This window comes from Phlebotomus papatasi, chromosome 2 (genome assembly GCF_024763615.1).
Source record: "Phlebotomus papatasi isolate M1 chromosome 2, Ppap_2.1, whole genome shotgun sequence".
Lineage (NCBI taxonomy): Eukaryota > Metazoa > Arthropoda > Insecta > Diptera > Psychodidae > Phlebotomus > Phlebotomus papatasi.
In genome coordinates this window covers 46551041-46571360 of record NC_077223.1, presented here as the reverse complement: position 1 = coordinate 46571360, position 20320 = coordinate 46551041, and the positions used below count along the sequence as shown (strand labels likewise).

Below are 20320 nucleotides of genomic sequence, written 5' to 3'. Positions count from 1 at the left end.
CAAATTTCCTAGAATGCTTGTTAATAATTTTGTGTAATATTTGAGGGCTTACAATGGGCTAAGGGGGCCACGTATTGCAGAACTCGCTCGGTAATGCAAGTGTCCCGGCCCCCGAGTTCGATTACTCTTAAGATTACCAGGAAATTTTCTAACATTAAAGGTATTCAAATTACATCCATTAAACCCTATTGCACTGGATTATAATAAAAAATGATAGGGGGAGGTGGGGCTACATTGAGATGGGGTTACTATGAAATGTGTGTTTTTCTCGTATATTTTTAAATGAAGCTTGGCCTTGCCATAATGCAATGATAACATATAAAACGCTCCACAATTGATGATAAAGTGGTGAGCTTAGTTCGTAGGATTTAGGTTCTAGGAGCATTTTTCAAAAATAGTCGAAAATTGTAATATTTTTTTTTTATATAATGTTTGTGAAAAAGTATAAACTTTCAGGAACTTTTTGGTGGGTTATATGATTTACGAGCACTTCGTAAGTCCTCATTGGAAATTCACAAACATTTACGAACATTTTTCGAAAATAATTTTTTTCTGTGTGTATTATCAATTTTCATTAATTATTGATTATCGGTTCACATTTTATCGGACCGTTCCAAACTTTTTACGAATTCTACTTAGGTATTCTACTTCTTAAGAATATTCCGATAAATCTAAATTACTAGAATCGGTTGACAAATACGCCCTCTGGAGCTATTTAATTTTTGACCTTGAAAATCTTTTACTGAAGTTGTTCAAGGTCATTATCGTATGTAGGCCAAAAAAATCCGCATAGAGAGCATTTAAAACGGAATCGATGAAGTTAGACATAAACGTTTAATACTTTGCACTGTTTTGAGAAAGATTCAGGAATGTTAAAGTCACAATGGGGTGTTCCTTTCTCTGTACAGAAACCAGTCGAAAATAATTTTAAAAAATAAACAAATTCATTGCAATTTTCAGTGCATGAAGGCCTACATTGAGTTCGAAATACTCGAGGGCGCCTATGAAATCTCATGTCCGGATGCAATGTGTCCAATGCAGGGTATTATATCAATCCAAGAAGTCTCAAATTTGGTGCCTACGAGTCTCCTGGAGAAGCATCATCGCTATCGGTTGAACAGAGGTGAGTCTTTCTGACTATAAATAAATCATTTTTGCATTTGCAACATGACAGAAATATTTCGCATTTTACGCTGTTTTGATTTTCTGTTTGGGTTTTTATTCAGTATTCTCTTTATTTATTTATTTTTTTGCTCTCTCTCTCTCTCTCTCTCTGTATGCAGAGGTGGAGAAAGACAGAAATAGAACGTGGTGTCCGAAAGCTGGCTGTGAAACGGTGTGTTTGGTTGATGCTGGTGCATCGAGCACATCTCCGGTACCAACGAGTCGTAGCGTAACGTTTCAGCTTCCCCATACAGCCAGTGGAGCTGGGTGTTCTGCCCTCCCTCCGCCCTGTCTCGTGCACTGTCCCACGTGCCGGGAAGACTTCTGTTCGGGATGCAAGAAGGCGGTGAGTCACATGCCACAATATCTTTTTTTTCTATAATTAATCATCATCACTGGAAAGAGAGAAGAGGGCTTCTGTATACACAAGAAAATTGTGGTGCAAGGAACGATAATTATTAAGAGTAGACCGGATGAAGAGTGTTTGTAGGGTTTGTAGTGATACAAAAGAGGAATATATTGTAAAATCTCTGGAGGCTTTTGTGAGGATAATATCTAACACTTTATATACACAAGAATTCCCCATTGAAGAATTTTATTGGTCTGTAAATTCCAAATTGATGGGATCAAATGGTTAAGTCACTTTCATCAATTAACTTATTTAATGAGATTTATCTCATGAGTGACTTCTTGAAGCTCAAGAAGCGCTCATGAGATAAAAGAGAAGAGTAATTTTGGAGCAACTGCTTTCAATTTAAATTAACTTATATTTACATTTTCTCTCCTCAATCTCTCACTAGCAGAGAATTGTGGAAGCAATTTTCCATTCCATCTGTTTAGAGTCAAATAAATTGTTTGAATGAAATTGAAAGAAGTTGAAATGTGTTTTCAAACTCTCTCCTACAATTCAATTAGTTTTTCAATAGTGACTTCTTGAATGATTTTCTCCATCCTTGTTCTTTTTCCCTCTCTCACTCTCTCTCTTTCTCACATGATATGAAAGCCAAGAATGTGCAGCGGAAGAACAGAAACATTTCTATAAATTCGTTTTACTGTGATTGCGCTAGGAATATTGGGGCATGCACATTCTCATGCCAAAAATATCAGTTTAATTTATTATTGTGTCGAAACTCTGTGTTTTTGCTGACTGAATTGACAGATATTTGTGAAATTCTTCAAGATATAATTTCGTATAGCCAAATATCTTTTAAATGATAGTTAACATGGAAAAAATTATATAATTATTGTATTCAATTTAAATTATAGTTATTTATTATAGTTTTGCAAAATTTTACACGTGCCTTTGTAATTCAGGTGAGAATCATATTTCATACCCAAGTGGCATCACATGACTGGGAGGCATGGCTTATGTGACTTAGGTCATAAACATGCTATTTGAACGCGTTTTTAATGTCGCGTCCGCAGAATGACTAACACTTTTCTAGCTTGACAGTGACCAGAAAGAAAGTAACTTTGCTATTGAAATGCTGACGTCATAGTGACCCTTAATTGCCGATCATTCCTAGTTCCTTTTTATATATTTTAAGACGTTCAACATAGAATATTACGAGCAGTAAATGCTCAAATTAAAAAAAAAAATTGAAAAATACTCCATTTTATGCAACATTTGAGGGCAACTTTTTCACATAGGGGAAAGTACTCTCCCTTCGAACGTTAATGCCTTCGAATAATGCGAATTTTCTTTTATTTTTCCTAAGAGACTTACACATTTCTTTTAATTATTAGTTAGATTATCGTCAATTATTGATAATTACGTGATAATTATGTATAAATGCCTTAGGGAAGATAAAAGAAATTCACATTATTCGAAGGCAGGAACGTTCGAAGGGAGAGTACTTTCCCCTACCTAAATTATCGCTTTAATAAAAGCATTGGCACATTTCCAATTAACGATATAAACATAAACACAATACTTGCGCTCAAAATAAATTTACTTGAGACATTAACCCTCTAACAGGTAAGACCGCCTCCAGGCGGTCATTCTATAAATCGCATTTACTGCAATAATAATACTTATTTGAAGTTGAAATATGTACAGTGTCCTCAGTTATAGTCTTATTAACTTATTTTCTGAAGCTGAATTCATTTTGACCTTTCGTTTGCTTACAATCTTCAGTTTTGTGTGACAGGTCAGAGAAAAAACAACAAAATGTGGCTCGCGACATTTTGCGTTTTCAAATGCAAAAAAGATTGTTTTAAAGTAATCTAACTGTAGTAAGAGTGTTACTTTCTGAAAGATATGCTATTCTAGTTTGTATATTTCAATTGATAAGTGTGAAAAAACTAAGAGCGTGAGTTTTAGAAGAAAAAAAGGAAGACCGCCTGTGGGCGGTCTTATCCGTTTAAGGGTAAAATTTTCAAAAATTACCGATTTTTTTTATTTAATTGTTTTGGTTGTTCTAATAAAATATATTATTATTTTGCAATATATTAATCATGGAAAACAATTGAGATTACACGTAGATTGTCCAGAATGAGTGAAATGATCGATTTCTGCGAATTAAGCGAAATTGATAAAAAAGTAGACTTCAACAGTGATGATGAGTTCCCTAATTCGTCCATTAATGCCCCAGATCGTGAAATAAAATCAAAAGATGAGCAATGTATTTCAAAGGACCTTCAAATTATACAAGAAGGTGACGTTTTCAAAGCTGATCTGTGACCTATTCGGTAAAAATCAGTCTTATTGAGTCTTATACACCTTGAGCTTCATTAACGTCTAATTATAAAAATTATAAACGTTTTTTTCTAAAAATTATCATTTCTTAGATAATCATACAACATTCATCCATAAAAAAACGTTTAAAATTAATTTATTTTACTATTTGTTCACTATTTTTCAATTAAAATATTTCAGTCTTTTTATGCCTTAAACGGATATGACCGCCTGGAGGTGGTCTTTACCTTTTCTCACCTGGCGCCCAAACGGAAAGAGATAATGAAGAATGGATGGTATTTTTGAGTTCAGTGGACCATTAATTACCCTAGACAAAATTATTTAACTACTTTTTTTTGGATATTAAAGAAAACACCGTTAGAGGGTTAACACCATTCATTTGACATACCTAACTTGGAATAATCTTTTGATAAGATTGATAAATCCCGTCTGATCTGATAGACCTTAATCAAGACTTAAATTAACCCTATGACTCATACTTTATCTTTCAAAATCCCCCATTGAAAATACCCCTTACTGCAAATAAGAAAAACCATTGTTTTCTATATTGGAATTTCGGGATTTACACAGTGCCAGTGTTTCAGGTGAACAAAGAGAAAAGGAAGACCACGATAAAGTAGAAAGTACAAACCCTACACTCAAGAGTACTTCTCTGTAGTAGTTTTCTTTTACTCATCTCAAACACTGAAGAAATCTCAAAATTTCAATTTGGATTTGATTCTAAATTTCTCCTTTGTGTCCCATTCATTCAAAACATATCAAATTCATTCAAAATATGTAATTGTGCTTGTAACTTGTACCGTTTCTTCGGTTTCTTCAATATTTGGCAATAAAATAAGTAGGCATTGAGACAAATGCGGTTTGAAGAAATTTTTTCCCCTATGTTTGACATGGAGTTAGTCGTCGTAGTGGGCTTTAGATTTTTTTTCTTCGGTGTCATTTCAAGAAAATTTAATCCGCTTTGTTTTGGTAAAATTCTTATTAAAAAAAATCATTTTTGACTGAGTAATTGTAAAATGATGGAGAGTATGCGATGATTAAAAATGGACACTCATATTAAGAACCCAAATGCTAAGATCGCGAAACTTCAGCTCTCATAATTATGGCTCTCTACGATGAAGGGGAATTGTGGCTAATGCCCTAGGCACACTTACGACTTAAGCCGAGAGACGACTTTGTGGAAAATGATGGAAATGTAATTTGACCATTATTTGTAATATAATTACGCTAAGCCATCTCTCGGCTAATCCTCAGGTCTGTCAAAGCCCTAACATTGAGCTGTGGGGCTACATTGATATACGAATTCTTTTCGCATATTTCTAAGGGCTTTAATAATAATTGTAATGTAATTTAACTCCACAAAGCAATTGTGAAGATCATCCCAATTCAGCTTTTTGATGTTGTCCGAGACGGAGGCAGCCAAAATCCCGAATGCGAAAATCCCGAAATCCGAAATCCCGAAAGCCAAAATACCGAAAGCCATAATCCCGAATGTTCAAAATCCTGAAAGGGATGAAATTATATGGAGGATAAAGTGTAGAATAATTTCTTAAGACATAGAAAATTTTCCTTTGCCTCCACAGCAAGCGCGGCTGCAATCGTGGAAATAGCTATAACACTTAAGAATTCGGGATTTTGGGTTTCGAGATTTCGGCGTTCGGGATTTCGGCGTTCGGGATTTCGGCTTTCGGGATTTTGATCAGGAGCCGTCCGGGACCATAAAAGTGTAATGGCATGGAACGCTTCCGTGTTGCAATATCGATCGTTTGTGTCTCTTACTCCATTCCGTCCATGTTTTCAGTAATGCATGGTCCAAATTGAGCAGTTGTTGTTCTTAGCGGTGCCCATTGATAGTTTCGCTTGATTTCAGCACTTTTTTATGCATGATTCCCCGTTGGTCCTACCAAACAATGAGCATAGTCTCATTCCTTAAGCGATTTAGCCGTTCTGTCGATTTTGTTGCTTGACCAATGGAAAACTACAATGCTTTTGATTTGGATTTAAGATGCTCAAACTATATCTGTTTCCCATTATCTATGCCAATTCGATGCTGGAAACCTTTGTTTTCATATTCCAAATACTCCAAATTTGGAAGTGGATTTCTGAATTTTTATCTGTCTTTCAGCCAACTCGTCCGGCACCAATTTTCCTTTCTTTTAGTTTTTTTTCTAACACTCGTAAAGGCTGTAAGATATCTTTTTGGGTCATGTTTATTGCCTCCGAATGATAAATCTTATCATCTTTGTCAAGTATCTGTTCCAGATCGGCGTCATTAATTGTTTTTGGTCTTTTGCCCTTTGTGTCGAGATCGCTACTACTGAAGAATTTAATCAATTTTCACAGGTGGTTTTTAAAAGTTTATGTTTGCTATAGATTTCTTTAAGCAACTAATGTGCTTTAATTAATTTTTTGTCTGAAGTTAAAGTAATAAAGTAGCATTTCCCGCAAATGCTGTTTGTTTGAGACAAAATTCATCATCTTCTTTGTTGTATATTTTTCTTCAAATGCGATATCTGTTGGTATTGCGAGTGATTATTGTTAGATGACTAACTTCTAAAATAAATACTACTCGAGACACGTATGCTGACTACATGCTTTACTAACGCCTTATATATGCGAGTGCTAAGAACTTAGTTGAGGACCTAGTAGATAGGTATTTAAAAAAATAGAAGATTTACGATATTTTGTAATATCTGTAGACATTAAAAATAGAAAAAAAGAAGAAAACAAAATCAAATTAAATAAGTAAATAATAAAGTTAATAAGGAAAAATAAATAAATCTTATTTACTTAATAATCTTTAATTTCATCTTTGTATAATACTGTAATTTTTACATAAAAAAAATTCTTTGTTATTTCGTACACAAAGATTAATTGCTGACTTAGAGGGCATTTATCGCTACCTTGTAACTTCACCATTTGTTTACGGACAATTAAATAAAGTCAATTAAAACGAAGGGCTTCGTAAAAGGGACGGATGAGTTGGTTTTTGTTGAAAACATTGTGGTGTAGATAAAAACAATGTGGTTACTGTTGAATTAACGTAATTATACTATGAGGATTTTCTATGTGCTCTTAACAGTGGCACCCATTGATGACTTGCGAAGAAAACACTCGACGCTTGGCAGCCGATGGTCGCGATACTGACAACATTGGCGTCCTGTTTGACGGTGACCTCATCAAGTGCTGCCCAATGTGTGCTGTGCCAATTGAGAAGGATGAGGGCTGTGCTCAGATGATGTGCAAAAGATGCAAGCATGTCTTCTGTTGGTACTGCTTAGCCAGTCTCGATGTAAGTTCTTTGATTTTTGCTTTTTCAATTTTTACTGCTCGAACTAGAAATGAACGGTAATAACCTTCCACCCTCCGGAGACCTATTTTTTTTAACAAATCTTCACGTTTCAGACGATTTCTGAGAAATGTCATCACGCTGTTTTTCCGTCTGTCCGTCCGGCTGTCATCAGCTCTAGAGGCCAAACGGTTAGGGATAGCAACTTGGGACCTTCGGGAGACCCCCCCCCCCATAAGTCACCCCATTTTTGGGATTGCTTGAAAACGCGTCGTGCGATTTTTTCATTTTTGGATTTCAGAGATTATCTAGGCGAACATTTCGTCCATATACGAAAATACCCTTGAATCATTCCTAGTAACGGCTTTTCAAGGTCAAATGCTAAAAAGACACTAGAGAGCGCATTTATCAAGCAAATGGGATCATATTTGGGGTCGTTGGAAAGGTCTTGGAATTTTCGACAAAACTAAACCTGTTCCAATCGGTTTTGAATCGGTAATGAACCGGTTCATAACCGATAAAAAATTTGTATCTGAAAATCAATCCTATTACTTTTAAAACTATTTTGGGGGATCTTTTGAGAGATTTATGAATCGGTTCAAATCGATTGAGAACCGGTAAACGGTAAATGATGCGAAAGTACTTTTGCGGTATAGTATCTAAGTCACGAGTTCGAGCATTTCGCAAAGCCTGGGCCGCTTTGCCACCCCTTTTATTATAAGGATTTAAGCTTAATTTTGAACTTGATTAATTTTCAATTATAGGGAAAATGTTTTTAAAATTGGAAATTGTGACTTTGGGTTTTTTTTCAGGATGACTTCCTTTTGCGGCATTATGACAAGGGTCCGTGCAAGAATAAATTGGGTCATTCGAGGGCTTCCGTTGTATGGCACAGGGCGCAGGTGATTGGTATTTTTGCGGGATTCGGAATACTCCTGCTGGTAGCGTCGCCCCTTCTCCTCCTTGCAGCTCCCTGTATTGTTTGCTGCAAGTGTCGCATCTGTAGTGGAGCTGCCAAATTGGAGGAACAGGAGGGGGCCTTTGATGATGCTGTAAGACTTCAGAGGTAAAAGGCAATCTGTGCGTATATGTCTTTTTTTCTATAGCGCGCCAATGCGGACAGATTTGCAAAATCGTGATGAAGAGCATTTTATCTTTTTGAGCTTACACAACAATTATAAAGTAAACAGTGCAAAGGAGAAAAAAAGAAAGTTGCAAAAGAAAGGAAATCACCTAGTCTCAAAAAAGATAATCACTAAATAGATTTCATACTTAATTAATTTATTACATTGTAAGATAGATTTGTATTTCTTCACTTTGTCTTTAATTTTTCTTTTTCTTTTTTTTTTTTGATTTTTAACAATTTGGGTACAGTTGAGGACATATTTGTGGATACATTATTAAGTTGTATTAGAGAAATTCATTTCCTAAGGATTCTACTCAGTCTTTTATCAACAACTTTTATCAGTCGGAACTTCCCAAAGAGAAAAGACATTCAGAGATCTCTTTCGAAAACCAAAGAAAAGACATTTTCATTGCTTATTTGATCCGCGTGGTAGCTGAAGTTTTCATTTGGAATTTCGAAGTGTCTCGGAAGTAGTCAGTGAGCCCAATCACAAGTAGATTTTGATTCTCCAATAGTGTCTTGGATAAAAGGTAAATGGAACTCTATTTGCACAAAAAGTCATTGAAGTTCGAAGAATTCAAATTCAATTTCGAATTTTCATGCTAAATTTTCTAACAAGGTGGGGAAAATTTATCAAATATCACACTAAAAAGCTGGCAAAAGAATTACTCAGTGATTATGGAGTTATTAAATAATCGCATAAGAACAGTAAACGTAGTTGTTTTATTTTGTTCCTCACAATAATGTGAAGACCGTCACATTTTGATACTTGAGCACTTCGAAATTCGAATAGGATGTATCTCAGCCATCTTGCGGAATTATCAAGAAGTAAAAAAGCCTCTTTTTTGGATCTTCAAATAGATTTTCGAATTTTTCAAGATCTACTTCTGTACGTTCAGTAATTTCCGTTCAGTACTGAACGGAGCCAATAAGTTCCACAGCCGAGACACTCCTCTTCGAAATTAGTCCGTTTTGACCGTTGTGATAATTGGCCCTATAGCCAACGGCCGCCACAGCGATTCCACTGGATTTCCAGCAGCCTTTTCTGCCATGTCCGCTGATTTTACCGCTAAAAATCCGCGTGGAATTCCCTGGATTTTACCGCTCAAAAACCGCGTAAGCTTCCGAGATGGAATTAGACGCTAAATTTCTTCCTAGCGTTCCATGGACGTTTGGGGAACTCTGTATAGGACCGTCTAATAAGAAATGTCCGCGAGTTTCCATGGACTTTTCTCTGACGAATATTTCCACGGATTTTCCTATGGATTATTACCGTATAATCAGCAGTCAGCCCTGTAAAAATTTGGAAAAATCTTATTTATTTCTACGAAATTCTCCGTGGAAATTTCCATGCAACGGCCTTAGAGGCTTCCGTGGTTTAATATAACGGAATTCCACGACTTTTCCAGTGGATTTTTTAAATATATTTTTCTTCAAAATTATTCCAAAAATTGATTAAAAATTTCGTGGAACTTTCATAGAGAATTTCCAGAAAAAAACATTCGCAAATATGGACGATCAGTGCCAATTGGCAGCTTAGAACTTGGAGAGTGTTCATTTATCAGACGAACATTCAATTGTTGCAATCTTCGTAGCTCAGCAGGTGTTCTATTTTTGGTCCTCAACTTCTACCGAATAAATCAGCAAAAATTGGCCTTAAATGAATGAGAAATTAGTGAGGTTATTATTTGAAGCATAATCAGAAAAAAATGGATGATTACTGATGTATTTTGTGAAGTAAATGTAGGATTCGAAAATCGTACCGTCGTTGCGGGTGGCTTTGCACTCTGCTGTCAGACTTTCATAAATTCTAGCACTTATTGATGGTCTTCGCTGATCCGGTCTACCATGTCAAAGTATATAGGGATATGTTACGTACCAAGTAAGGTACAATGATCCCCAAAAGGATTCTTATAGTTTCAGTAATAGTCAATGAAATGCTTATGTAGGTATTTTGCCAAAAAACGGCTCCGTGAAAAAGTTATCTGAAGGTGCAATTCCAAAATCCATTTCAGAGTAGTAAATTGCCCAAATCTATTATAAATTTATCTGGCTAGAATAATCCACTTCGATTTTGTTGATTATTTTTATTAAAATATTTTTTCCCTATTATCTTCCTAAGAACGCATAATTTATGTTATAAAATTGCACATAATGGTCTTTCTAAAGCTTTGTTATAGAAGTATTTGGCTAAAAATTATCCAATTTTGTGGGAACTTAAGATAAAATGACCGAGGTCTACAAGATGGTATGGTCGCCATCTTCATTTGACGTTTCTGTCCGTTATTTTGAATAACTGTCAAGACAAAAATCTCATCCGATTGAGCTGAAATTTTAGTATGTTGTAGATGATGTCAAGGCCTTTTCAGAACATATATAAAATCCGACCTAGGTCAAGTGATTGCCTGGATATAGGGGTTCCAAGTTCAAAATTTTGACATTTTCATGAATACAGAACTACAGGGAGCTTCTTTTATCAAAACCATCACAAAAAGACAGCGCTATCGTTAGGCGATGAGATCTAACAAACAAACAAAAAGAAAAGTAATGTGTTTGTTTATAACAGTGCATTATTTGAGAATCTTATAAACTGTTTTCGCAAAGATGAAAAATAAAAAATTAATTAAATGTACTTTTCGTTTATTTTTTTTTTTAAATTATGTTAGAATAAATAAATATATAAAATAAAAGTCTCTACCATTTTTAATGGTTACTGCTGAGGCATTTCGTTTAGGTTTCAAAAATTCAAGGTTAAAAACTAAAGACCGCCAAAATATGAGTATTACAAAATTTTAAACTTTGAGCCTCTGTATCTAGGTAAATTCATGACGTAGACTGGAACATAGATACGTTTTGAAAAGGTCTTGATATCAGCTACAACGTACTAAAATTTCAACCCAATCGGACAAGTTTTAGGGTTTGACAGTTATTCAAAATGGCGGACAGAAACGTGAAATCAAGATGGCTACCACGTCATCTTCTCGTGCATCTTACCCTTAGAACTGAAGATCTTCATTGTCGTTTATTAGAAATTGTTGATTTTTTAGTATTTATTAAAAACTGCAAAGTCGTCCGCACCTTATCCCAAGTGCAAGCCTTTTTTCTTGATTTTTTTAACATGGTAAAATTTTATAAAATTAATGTTAGTGGTACAAAATCCATTCATTAACAACTGTATACAAATAATTTTACCCATTCACCCCCTTCCTTCACTTTAAATATCCACTTTTATAGGGTAAAGTTGAAAAACAGCGAAAAAACGTGCAAAGTCACCCGCAACGACGGTATATTAATTCATGAGACTTCTGAGAAAATACTTTTTTTTTATTCAGACATATTCAATGCAATTCTAATTTTTGTAAAGTTTTTTCCACATGCATTACCACATTAATTTCGACTGTCTTTAAAAGAGGAGAAAGTGTCTCGGATTAAGGTGAAATGGTGTGTTGTACAAGATTATTGGTATTGTCCAAAGTAAAATTTATAGTAATAAGAAAACAGCCACTAAACTGAATGAATTGCATCCAGTGACCAGTTTTGTCTGGTTACGTTCACTTGTCCTCTGAATTAATAAAACAAGAATATTCCATTGCGAAACGAAAAATTTAAATAAATACTTCCTTGACTGTACTTACTAAATTTCTCTTCTCCGAAGATCATTTCATTTTAATACGATTTTTATGCCCAGATTAAAAAAATAATAATGAAAGTCTCGTATATATAAAATCGAGAGACTTTATAAATTTTTTGAGTGCATAATTTGTCCAAGTAATTACTTGCAATTAAATAAATTTTAATAGACAAAGTGTAGGTAAAAATGATTTTTGAGTAAGAATATATTTCACAGTGTGATTGCGATAATGTGTAAGAATTCCAAGAAATGCAAGAAAGAAAATTGTTAAATAAATAATTGATTTTTAGGTATGGTTTGCACTTACAATTCTTATATACATATACTACAATTTGAGAATAAAAAAAGAAGTAGTTGTATAAAGAACGTAGAATTTTAGAATGCATAGAAAATATTTGATAAATAAAAGATAGACTAGTAAGTTCATTAAACTACAATATTTATATGAAGTGAAAAGAGGAGGAAGAAGAAAAAACAAGCATAGAAAGTAGAATTAACTTTACTATATACTCTTAAAATAAATAATCGCGAATGCAGAATATTTTAATTATTTAAGATTAATTAAAGAATCAGAAATTTATTTGAGAAAAAAAAGAGCATATAAAATATTTTATTTTTAGTTTCTATACTTTTGTTTAGACAAAAGAACAACAACAAAAGAAATTTATTGAGGAAGAAACAAATTCAATTTTAATAATTCGAGTATGATTCCATTTGAAAGAATTGTGTTTTTTTTTAAGGAAGATAAAAAAAAAGGAAAAGAGAAAGAAATTCCCAAAAGCAAGAAAAGAGAAAATGTGTTAACTGAATTGTGATATTTACAGTGATTCAAAATCAATCTTTATGATGGATTAAATTTAGTGAGTGAAATAATTAAATTCTACTTAGGTGAAAAGTACTGCTTGAAATCCTGTTGTTTTACTAAAAGATCCATTTTTCTCTTGATTCTCATCGAATTGCTTTTCGAAGCATCAGGACTTTGTTGGTTTTTAGATTTGGTCAGAGTTAAACAAAAAGTTGACTGCTATACGTTCCTGATAAGGGCTAGTAGTCCTCTGTGAGGGTCCTCTAGGAATATAGCAGGATGAATACTTCGACCAAGAAGTAGGTCAGAAATCCTTAGACAGAGCACAGACAAAGAAATGAGATATTCCATTCCTAAGAGTAGACAGGTATAATCTCTCCAACCAACAAAGATTCTTCCCTCCAAAAGACTTGCGGAGTTATTTTCAGAAAGAAAATTTATGATTCCCCAAGAAATTTTCCGACTAGAGAGAGGAGCACAATAAATTAACGAAGTTTTTTTTCTATTCTTTTGGTGTCTTAAAAGCCAAAGACTTGCTCCTGGGATAAGGCAATACCTCTCAATAATGGCTCACAGCTCAGTTTGAGCTACCCATTCTCATTTTTCTCTCACAATGCTTAAAACCGCGCAAGTTGGACAGATCAGTGTTTTTCCTGTTTCTTTTTCTTTTTATGATTATATGTGAAAAGATTTTGATTTTTCTTATCATACATTTGATGAATAATTTAGCATGGCATATACAACCCACGAAAGAGCTTTTCCACCGTTTTGCTCTGGAGATTGGGCACCAACGCCAAGACGGCGGTGGACGCAAAGTCACAAACATCTCACAAAAATCCTATTGTAATGGGCTATTAAGACATTCATTGTTGATGAAATAAATTATCAATCTATCTATCTAATTTTGAATAGAACTATGGGGAAACTGGGGCAGTTGTAAACAGTTATTTTTATGTCTACACAACTTGGACTTATGACGATTATTTCTTCACTGGACAAGGATCCATATAGTATCTACGAATTCATGTTATATTCACTGTGCAACAATTTTCAACTTTTTTTTTGTCCCTGGGTTCTCATGCTATTTTTTCTATTGCTACACTGAGAAAAAAAAGAGGGTACGATTAACATTTTTTCCTCATAACATTAACACTTTTTAGGTGTAAAAATATATCAACATTTTTTAATGTTAATTTTACACCTTTTTAAGGGTAAAATGGGTAAAATTAACATGAAAAAAAGATAACTTTAACCCCTAATACACTTAAAAAGGGTATTATTTACACCGATTTCGGATCAATACTGCAGGGTAAAATTAACATTTCCGGAATGTTATTTTAACTTTTTCGGATTTCTCTCAGTGTAGGGTCAAATGATTTACAAAAATACTTATCATTTTGATTTCATTTGGATTTTGCGCCTGGTATTTAGGAAAAACCGTTTTTCCGTTTTTTGATACTTGGGTGCCTATATCTCCGATTCTGCTAAACCGATTTATTTCTCACTATGGAATAATTTGTTCTCCTTTACATGCCCGATAAATCCTCTGAACAAATGAAGTTCGTACAACTGACACCAGAGGCGCTGTAGTTTCATAAATAGTCAGAAAACATGGTAAAATCGAATTTTTTAGCAACTTTAATCAAGAATATCTCGAAAACTAACGTTTTCATACATGTACAACTTTTCTCTCAGATTGTTTTTTAGCCTCGAAATTCAGGTTCAAATGAAAATCGAGCACTGAAATCATTTTGAAACACAATTGAACACTGAAATCATTTTTGAAAAACCCTAAATGTATGTATTTTTTTGAGGCGGTAAATTTGAAAATCACTTGTAATGAATCGTTGGTGCTGAAAATACACTCATTCCCGGGATTATGCACATTTTCGAGACCGAAAAAAACGCGCGAAATGGCATTATGCATCGAGAAAATTTGCATACTCTCAGGGGCTTTCTGTTGAATAAATCGGCCGTAGAACGAATTTCGCGCGGAATAAAAATAGTCAAAGCAAAACGATTCAACTATTTAATAGAAATGCATTATCAAATAGTATTTTTTGGCCAGTCTTCTTCAATAAATGGTTACATTATTGAAAAATTTTACCTTAATAAAAGAAATTAAAGTTTTATTCTGAAAAAGAAGCAGTGTTTTCAAATTTCCCGCGTCGCAACATAGTATACATTCAGGCGTATTTCAAAAATAATTTCATAAATTGACTCCCAAAAGTAGGCAATTTTGTATAATTGTATGCGCATAATTCCGTCAGGTGCATAATCTCGAAGTGCATAATTAGCCCGATCACAAGTAGATTTTGATTCTCCAATAGTGTCTTGGATGAAAGGTAAATGGAACTCTATTTGCACAAAAAGTCGTTGAAGTTCGAAGAATTCAAATTCAATTTCGAACTTTCATACTAAATTTTCGAACAGTTGTGGAAAATTTATCAAATATCACACTAAAAAGCTCGCAAAAGAGTTACTCAGTGTTTATGAAGTGATTAAATACTGGGGCGAGAACAGTAAACGTCGTTGTTCAGTTTTTTTCCTCACAACAATGTGAAGACCGTCACATTTTGACATTTGAGCACTTCGAAATTCGAACAGGATGTAACTTCTGCCACCTTGCAAAAGTATTAAGAAGTAAGAAAGTCTCTTTTTTGGATCTTCAAATAGATTTTCGAATTTTTCAAGATCTACTTCTGTACGGAAAGAATGCCGGGACAGTATAAAGCCATTTTACACTATTTTCTTCGGTCCGGAAGATATACATTAGTCCCGGGACCGGGACTCCATGTAATCAGGATATGAGGCTTAGGAGACACCATGGAATTCAAAAATATCGATCATTTTGAAAAAGTACGGAATAGTTTTTATTATGTGGCACAGTACACTCAGTGAGCCTGCTCACAAGTAGATTTTGATTCTCCAATAGTGTCTTGGATGAAAGGTAAATGGAACTCTATTTGCACAAAAAGTCGTTGAAGTTCGAAGAATTCAAATTCAATTTCGCATTTTCATAATAAATTTTCGAACAAGTTGGGGAAAATTTATCAAATATCACATTAAAAAGCTCGCAAAAGGGTTACTCAGTGATTATGGAGTGATTAAATACTGGGGCGAGAACAGTAAACGTCGTTGTTCAGTTTTTTTCCTCACAAAAATGTGAAGACCGACACATTTTGACACTTGAGAACTTCGAAATTCGAACAGGATGTAACTTCCGCCACCTTGCGAAAGTATTAAGAAGTAAGAAAGTCTCTTTTTTGGAACTCCAAATAGATTTTCGAATTTTTCAAGATCTACTTCTGTACGGAAAGAGTCCCGGCATTCTTTCCGTACAGAAGTAGATCTTGAAAAATTCGAAAATCTATTTGGAGTTCCAAAAAAGAGACTTTCTTACTTATTAATACTTTCGCAAGGTGGCGGAAGTTACATCCTGTTCGAATTTCGAAGTTCTCAAGTGTCAAAATGTGTCGGTCTTCACATTTTTGTGAGGAAAAAAACTGAACAACGACGTTTACTGTTCTCGCCCCAGTATTTAATCACTCCATAATCACTGAGTAACCCTTTTGCGAGCTTTTTAATGTGATATTTGATAAATTTTCCCCAACTTGTTCGAAAATTTATTATGAAAATGCGAAATTGAATTTGAATTCTTCGAACTTCAACGACTTTTTGTGCAAATAGAGTTCCATTTACCTTTCATCCAAGACACTATTGGAGAATCAAAATCTACTTGTGAGCAGGCTCATTAAGTCCTTCGGGATTATGCACCTGACGGAATTATGCACACACAATTATGCACATTTGCCTACCATCGGGAGTCAATTTATGAAATCATTTTTGAAATACGCCTGAATGCATACTATTGTGCGACGCGGGAAATTTGAAAACATTTTGCTACTTTTTCAGAACAAAATTTTAATTTCCTTTTTTTAAGGTATTTTTTTTATTATTCTAACCATTTATTGAAGAACTCTGGCCATGTACTGTTTGTTAATGCATTTATATTGTTGAATTAGTTGAAACATTTGAATCTTTTTGTTTGAACTACTTTTACCGACTTTTACTCTGCGCGAAATTCGTTCAGCGGTCAATTTATTCAAAAGAAAGCCCCTGTAGATATGCAAATTTTCTCGATGCATAATGCCATTTCGCGCGTTTTTTTCGGTCCCGAAAATGTGCATAATGCCGAGATCTAGTGTATTGGTAATCTTTAGACTAGATGGCTAGGAATATTCTTAGAATGTTGCGAGTAATTTTTCTACAAAGTTTAAACCTGGTCGGGTGGACATAAAATTTTGTTAGGATTTAGCAGGTGAGATTATTAAGACTTTTAACTAATATTATGTTTAGTTGATATCCCAAAAGTAAAACGCTAATCTTTTAATTTTTCAACGTAAAAAAACTTTCATTGACGTGTGTAATAATAGGATTATCAAGAATATAGAAATATTTCCAATTATGCATTTTCAGCGAAATGTTGCATTTTTCATCGATTTAAGGCAGAGTCACATTGACAATAAAATGTTCGCCGTAGCCTCACCATATTTCGTTAATTTACGCATAATCATTGGAATTCTTACGCAAATTCTCAATCACTGTATTACCTCAGCTTATACACTGAACCACTAAATGAAAATAATATTAAAAAATTGAAGAAATAAAACGAAAATGCGATAAACGATGAAAAAAAACTGTACGAGAAATTAATCGTACAATTTTTTGCTTACCGTTTAGCGTATTTTTCTTTTATTTCTTCTTTTTTCTGATATTATTTTCACATAGTGCCACCGAGTATGACATAAGGTAATACGGTATAATTGAGAATTTGCGTAAGAATTGCAATGAAAATTCGTAAATTTAAAGAAATTCCTTTTGAGCATTTTACTGTTAATGTGATTCTGTCCTTATTTAAAAATGCTGTTCCGGATAGGAACATGCCTTTTCTTCAACAAATGAGAAATTGTATGTAAATTCCCACGAGCTAAAATGATAAAGTTTAGGTTTAGATTTTTTGCACTATATTTGATCCAAATTAGAAATTATCCATCTCATCAAGCAGATATATAATCCAAATATGCTTTAAGATAGTTTCATCCTTTAAAGATTATTAGTTTACTTAATAATTATGCCAATCCTTAGGCATAACATTCAGATACAGAATTTCTCATTGAACAATAAATTGCATATTTTTAGAGATAATTTTTTATCATAAATATCCGTAATTTATCATTCATATATGCAAGATCATTTTTCTACACTATCAAACTATAATTATACTTGATATCGTTAGTCCAATCCTTATAGTGTAAGAAAAAATCATATGAATCCTTTATCATGTCTCATAGCATTTTCAATTCAAGATTAAATGCACTTTTAATCCGAATTTCATATGGAAATTACCATCAATAGAATCGTACTAAAGCCAATTATCACTTCCAAAAAGATTCATCCTTCAAATCAATATATTTCAGGATATATTTAAGGAATTCACTTTTATATGAGAATTCATCCAGTGAATGGCCGACCTACTTAACGTGCGTCATTGTAAGCAATGCTCAATAGTGGGAGACCACAAATTTGTATAAAAACCCAACATTTTTATAAATAAATTCATATTTCAGATTTTATCTTCAAATCAGAAATTGAAAATATTTTCTCCCTGAGGCATTCGTGCCCGGTGCACAGACCAAGTCTCTGTTTTACGCTCTGGAGGCATCAGATTACTCTGGTCGCCATCACTGAGGGGCATTCCTGCCTGTATCCCAGTGGCATTCAATTGCCGTTACCAAGGGCTGTCTTTCAAAGACGCCGAGCGACACCGAAAGGGTAGAAAAGCTTCAAGGAATCAACAGTCCATAGAGCAAGGAATTTCTTGGCGAGATCTGAGAAATCTTCCTCCTCTATATTGGCTCCTGTAGCCTGGTTGGAGCCAACAAATGCATTTACAGTACTGTCTCTCTATATGCACACTCTCTATATGCACAGCTTTTGTGTCGGTTGCATTCAAAATCAATTTGTTTACATTTTGACAAAGTAATAAGGAAAATTTTTTTCTTGGTAACTAATTTTTCTTGTTTTTAATTTTCTTAATTTTATTTTTTCTGTCTCATATTAAATTTAAAATAACACGGGAAATTCTAGAACAATAAAAAATGATAATTTAATAAAAGAAAGAAAAAAACCGCTGGGAATTTCAAAAAAAAATTGTGCATACACTAGATCCCGGCATTATGCACATTTTCGGGACCAAAAAAAAACGCGCGAAATAGCATTATGCATCGAGAAAATTTGCATACCTGCAGGGGCTTTCTTTTGAATAAATCGCCGTAGAACGAATTTCGCGCGAAGTAAAAGTAGTCCAAACAAAAAGATTCAACTATTTAATAGAAATGCATTAACAAACAGTACTTTTTGGCCAGAGTTCTTCAATAAATGGTTAGAATATTAAAAAAATACCTTAATAAAAGAAATTAAAGTTTTATTCTGAAAAAGTAGCAAAATGTTTTCAAATTTGCCGCGCCGCACGGTAGTATACATTCAGGCGTATTTCAAAAATGATTTCATAAATTGACTCCCAATGGTAGGCAAACTTGCATAATTGTATGTGCATAATTCCGTCAGGTGCATAATCCCGAAGGATCTAATGCCGGGACTGAGTGTATTCAGAGAGAGAACTGTCAAAAAAAAGTACCCAAACTGTGCATATAGAGAGACAGCACTGTATAGTCAATAATTAAGACAGATAGAGTGTAACCATCACAATACGCAATCTTCATTTTTAAAACTCTCTTTACCGAGACCATATTAAGGGAAATGAAATGAAAAAAAAACTATTCCACGCATAGGAAATATTAATAGGGGAAAATATGCTACCTTCGGACTACTCAAGCTTCGGACAACTCTATTTTTCCCTATATTCTTAATGGATTTTACACATAGCTCTTTTTTTAAAATTTGAGGTAATGGATCAGTTACTAAAATATAATTATGATAATGGGGATAGTGGGTCAAATTAATTTAATACACATTGAAAAAAATTAATTGTGCGAAGCTTCAGTCGTCCGAAAGTAACGCGCTTTCCCTTAAATGTGACTAAGAAAATATTTCTTTGAGTAGGCTGGATCACAATTTTCCCTAACCATTCTTTTGAGCTTACAATTTGATGGTCGTATGGTACCTCAGGCTCAGGGACTTCATAAATGAAAGTCACCATGACGTCGACATTTCGAATCTAAACTTACCTTTATGATTGCTAACGAGATAGTAAAATTTTAGTCATTCTGCTAACGCCATAGCATGACAGATGTTTAAGCGGTATTTTCATGACCCGATGTCGTGCTTCTAGTCATGCTATGCGGTGTTACTTGGGTATCTTAACAACTAGAGTGATATAACTTTTTCATGATCCTTCCGAATTCCATTTTTTGGGCGATTTGGACTCATTATTATTCCATGACAGTCCAACACTCTTCACTCATACGGAAGAGATCAATCTTAATACCACGTTTAATCGACTCAAAGCAGGTGTTTTCATATAAAATCGAAATTTTGTCTGTGTATGCACTGGAGGCTCTGTAAAATTTTTGGATCACGAAGTT

At 34.0% G+C, this 20320-nt stretch overlaps 1 protein-coding gene across 1 annotated transcript in view; it reads left to right on the top strand.

The window, feature by feature from the left end:
• LOC129801330 (uncharacterized) overlaps positions 1-12816 on the top strand; it is a 48041-nt gene extending 35225 nt beyond the window's left edge. Inside the window, exons 5-8 of the mRNA XM_055846258.1 lie at positions 961-1123; positions 1284-1510; positions 6945-7154; positions 7964-12816. Coding sequence (XP_055702233.1) covers positions 961-1123; positions 1284-1510; positions 6945-7154; positions 7964-8221 — 858 coding nt within the window. The 3' untranslated portion in view covers positions 8222-12816. The remainder of the gene's footprint in view (positions 1-960; positions 1124-1283; positions 1511-6944; positions 7155-7963) is intronic.
• The last annotated feature ends 7504 nt before the right edge of the window (positions 12817-20320 follow it).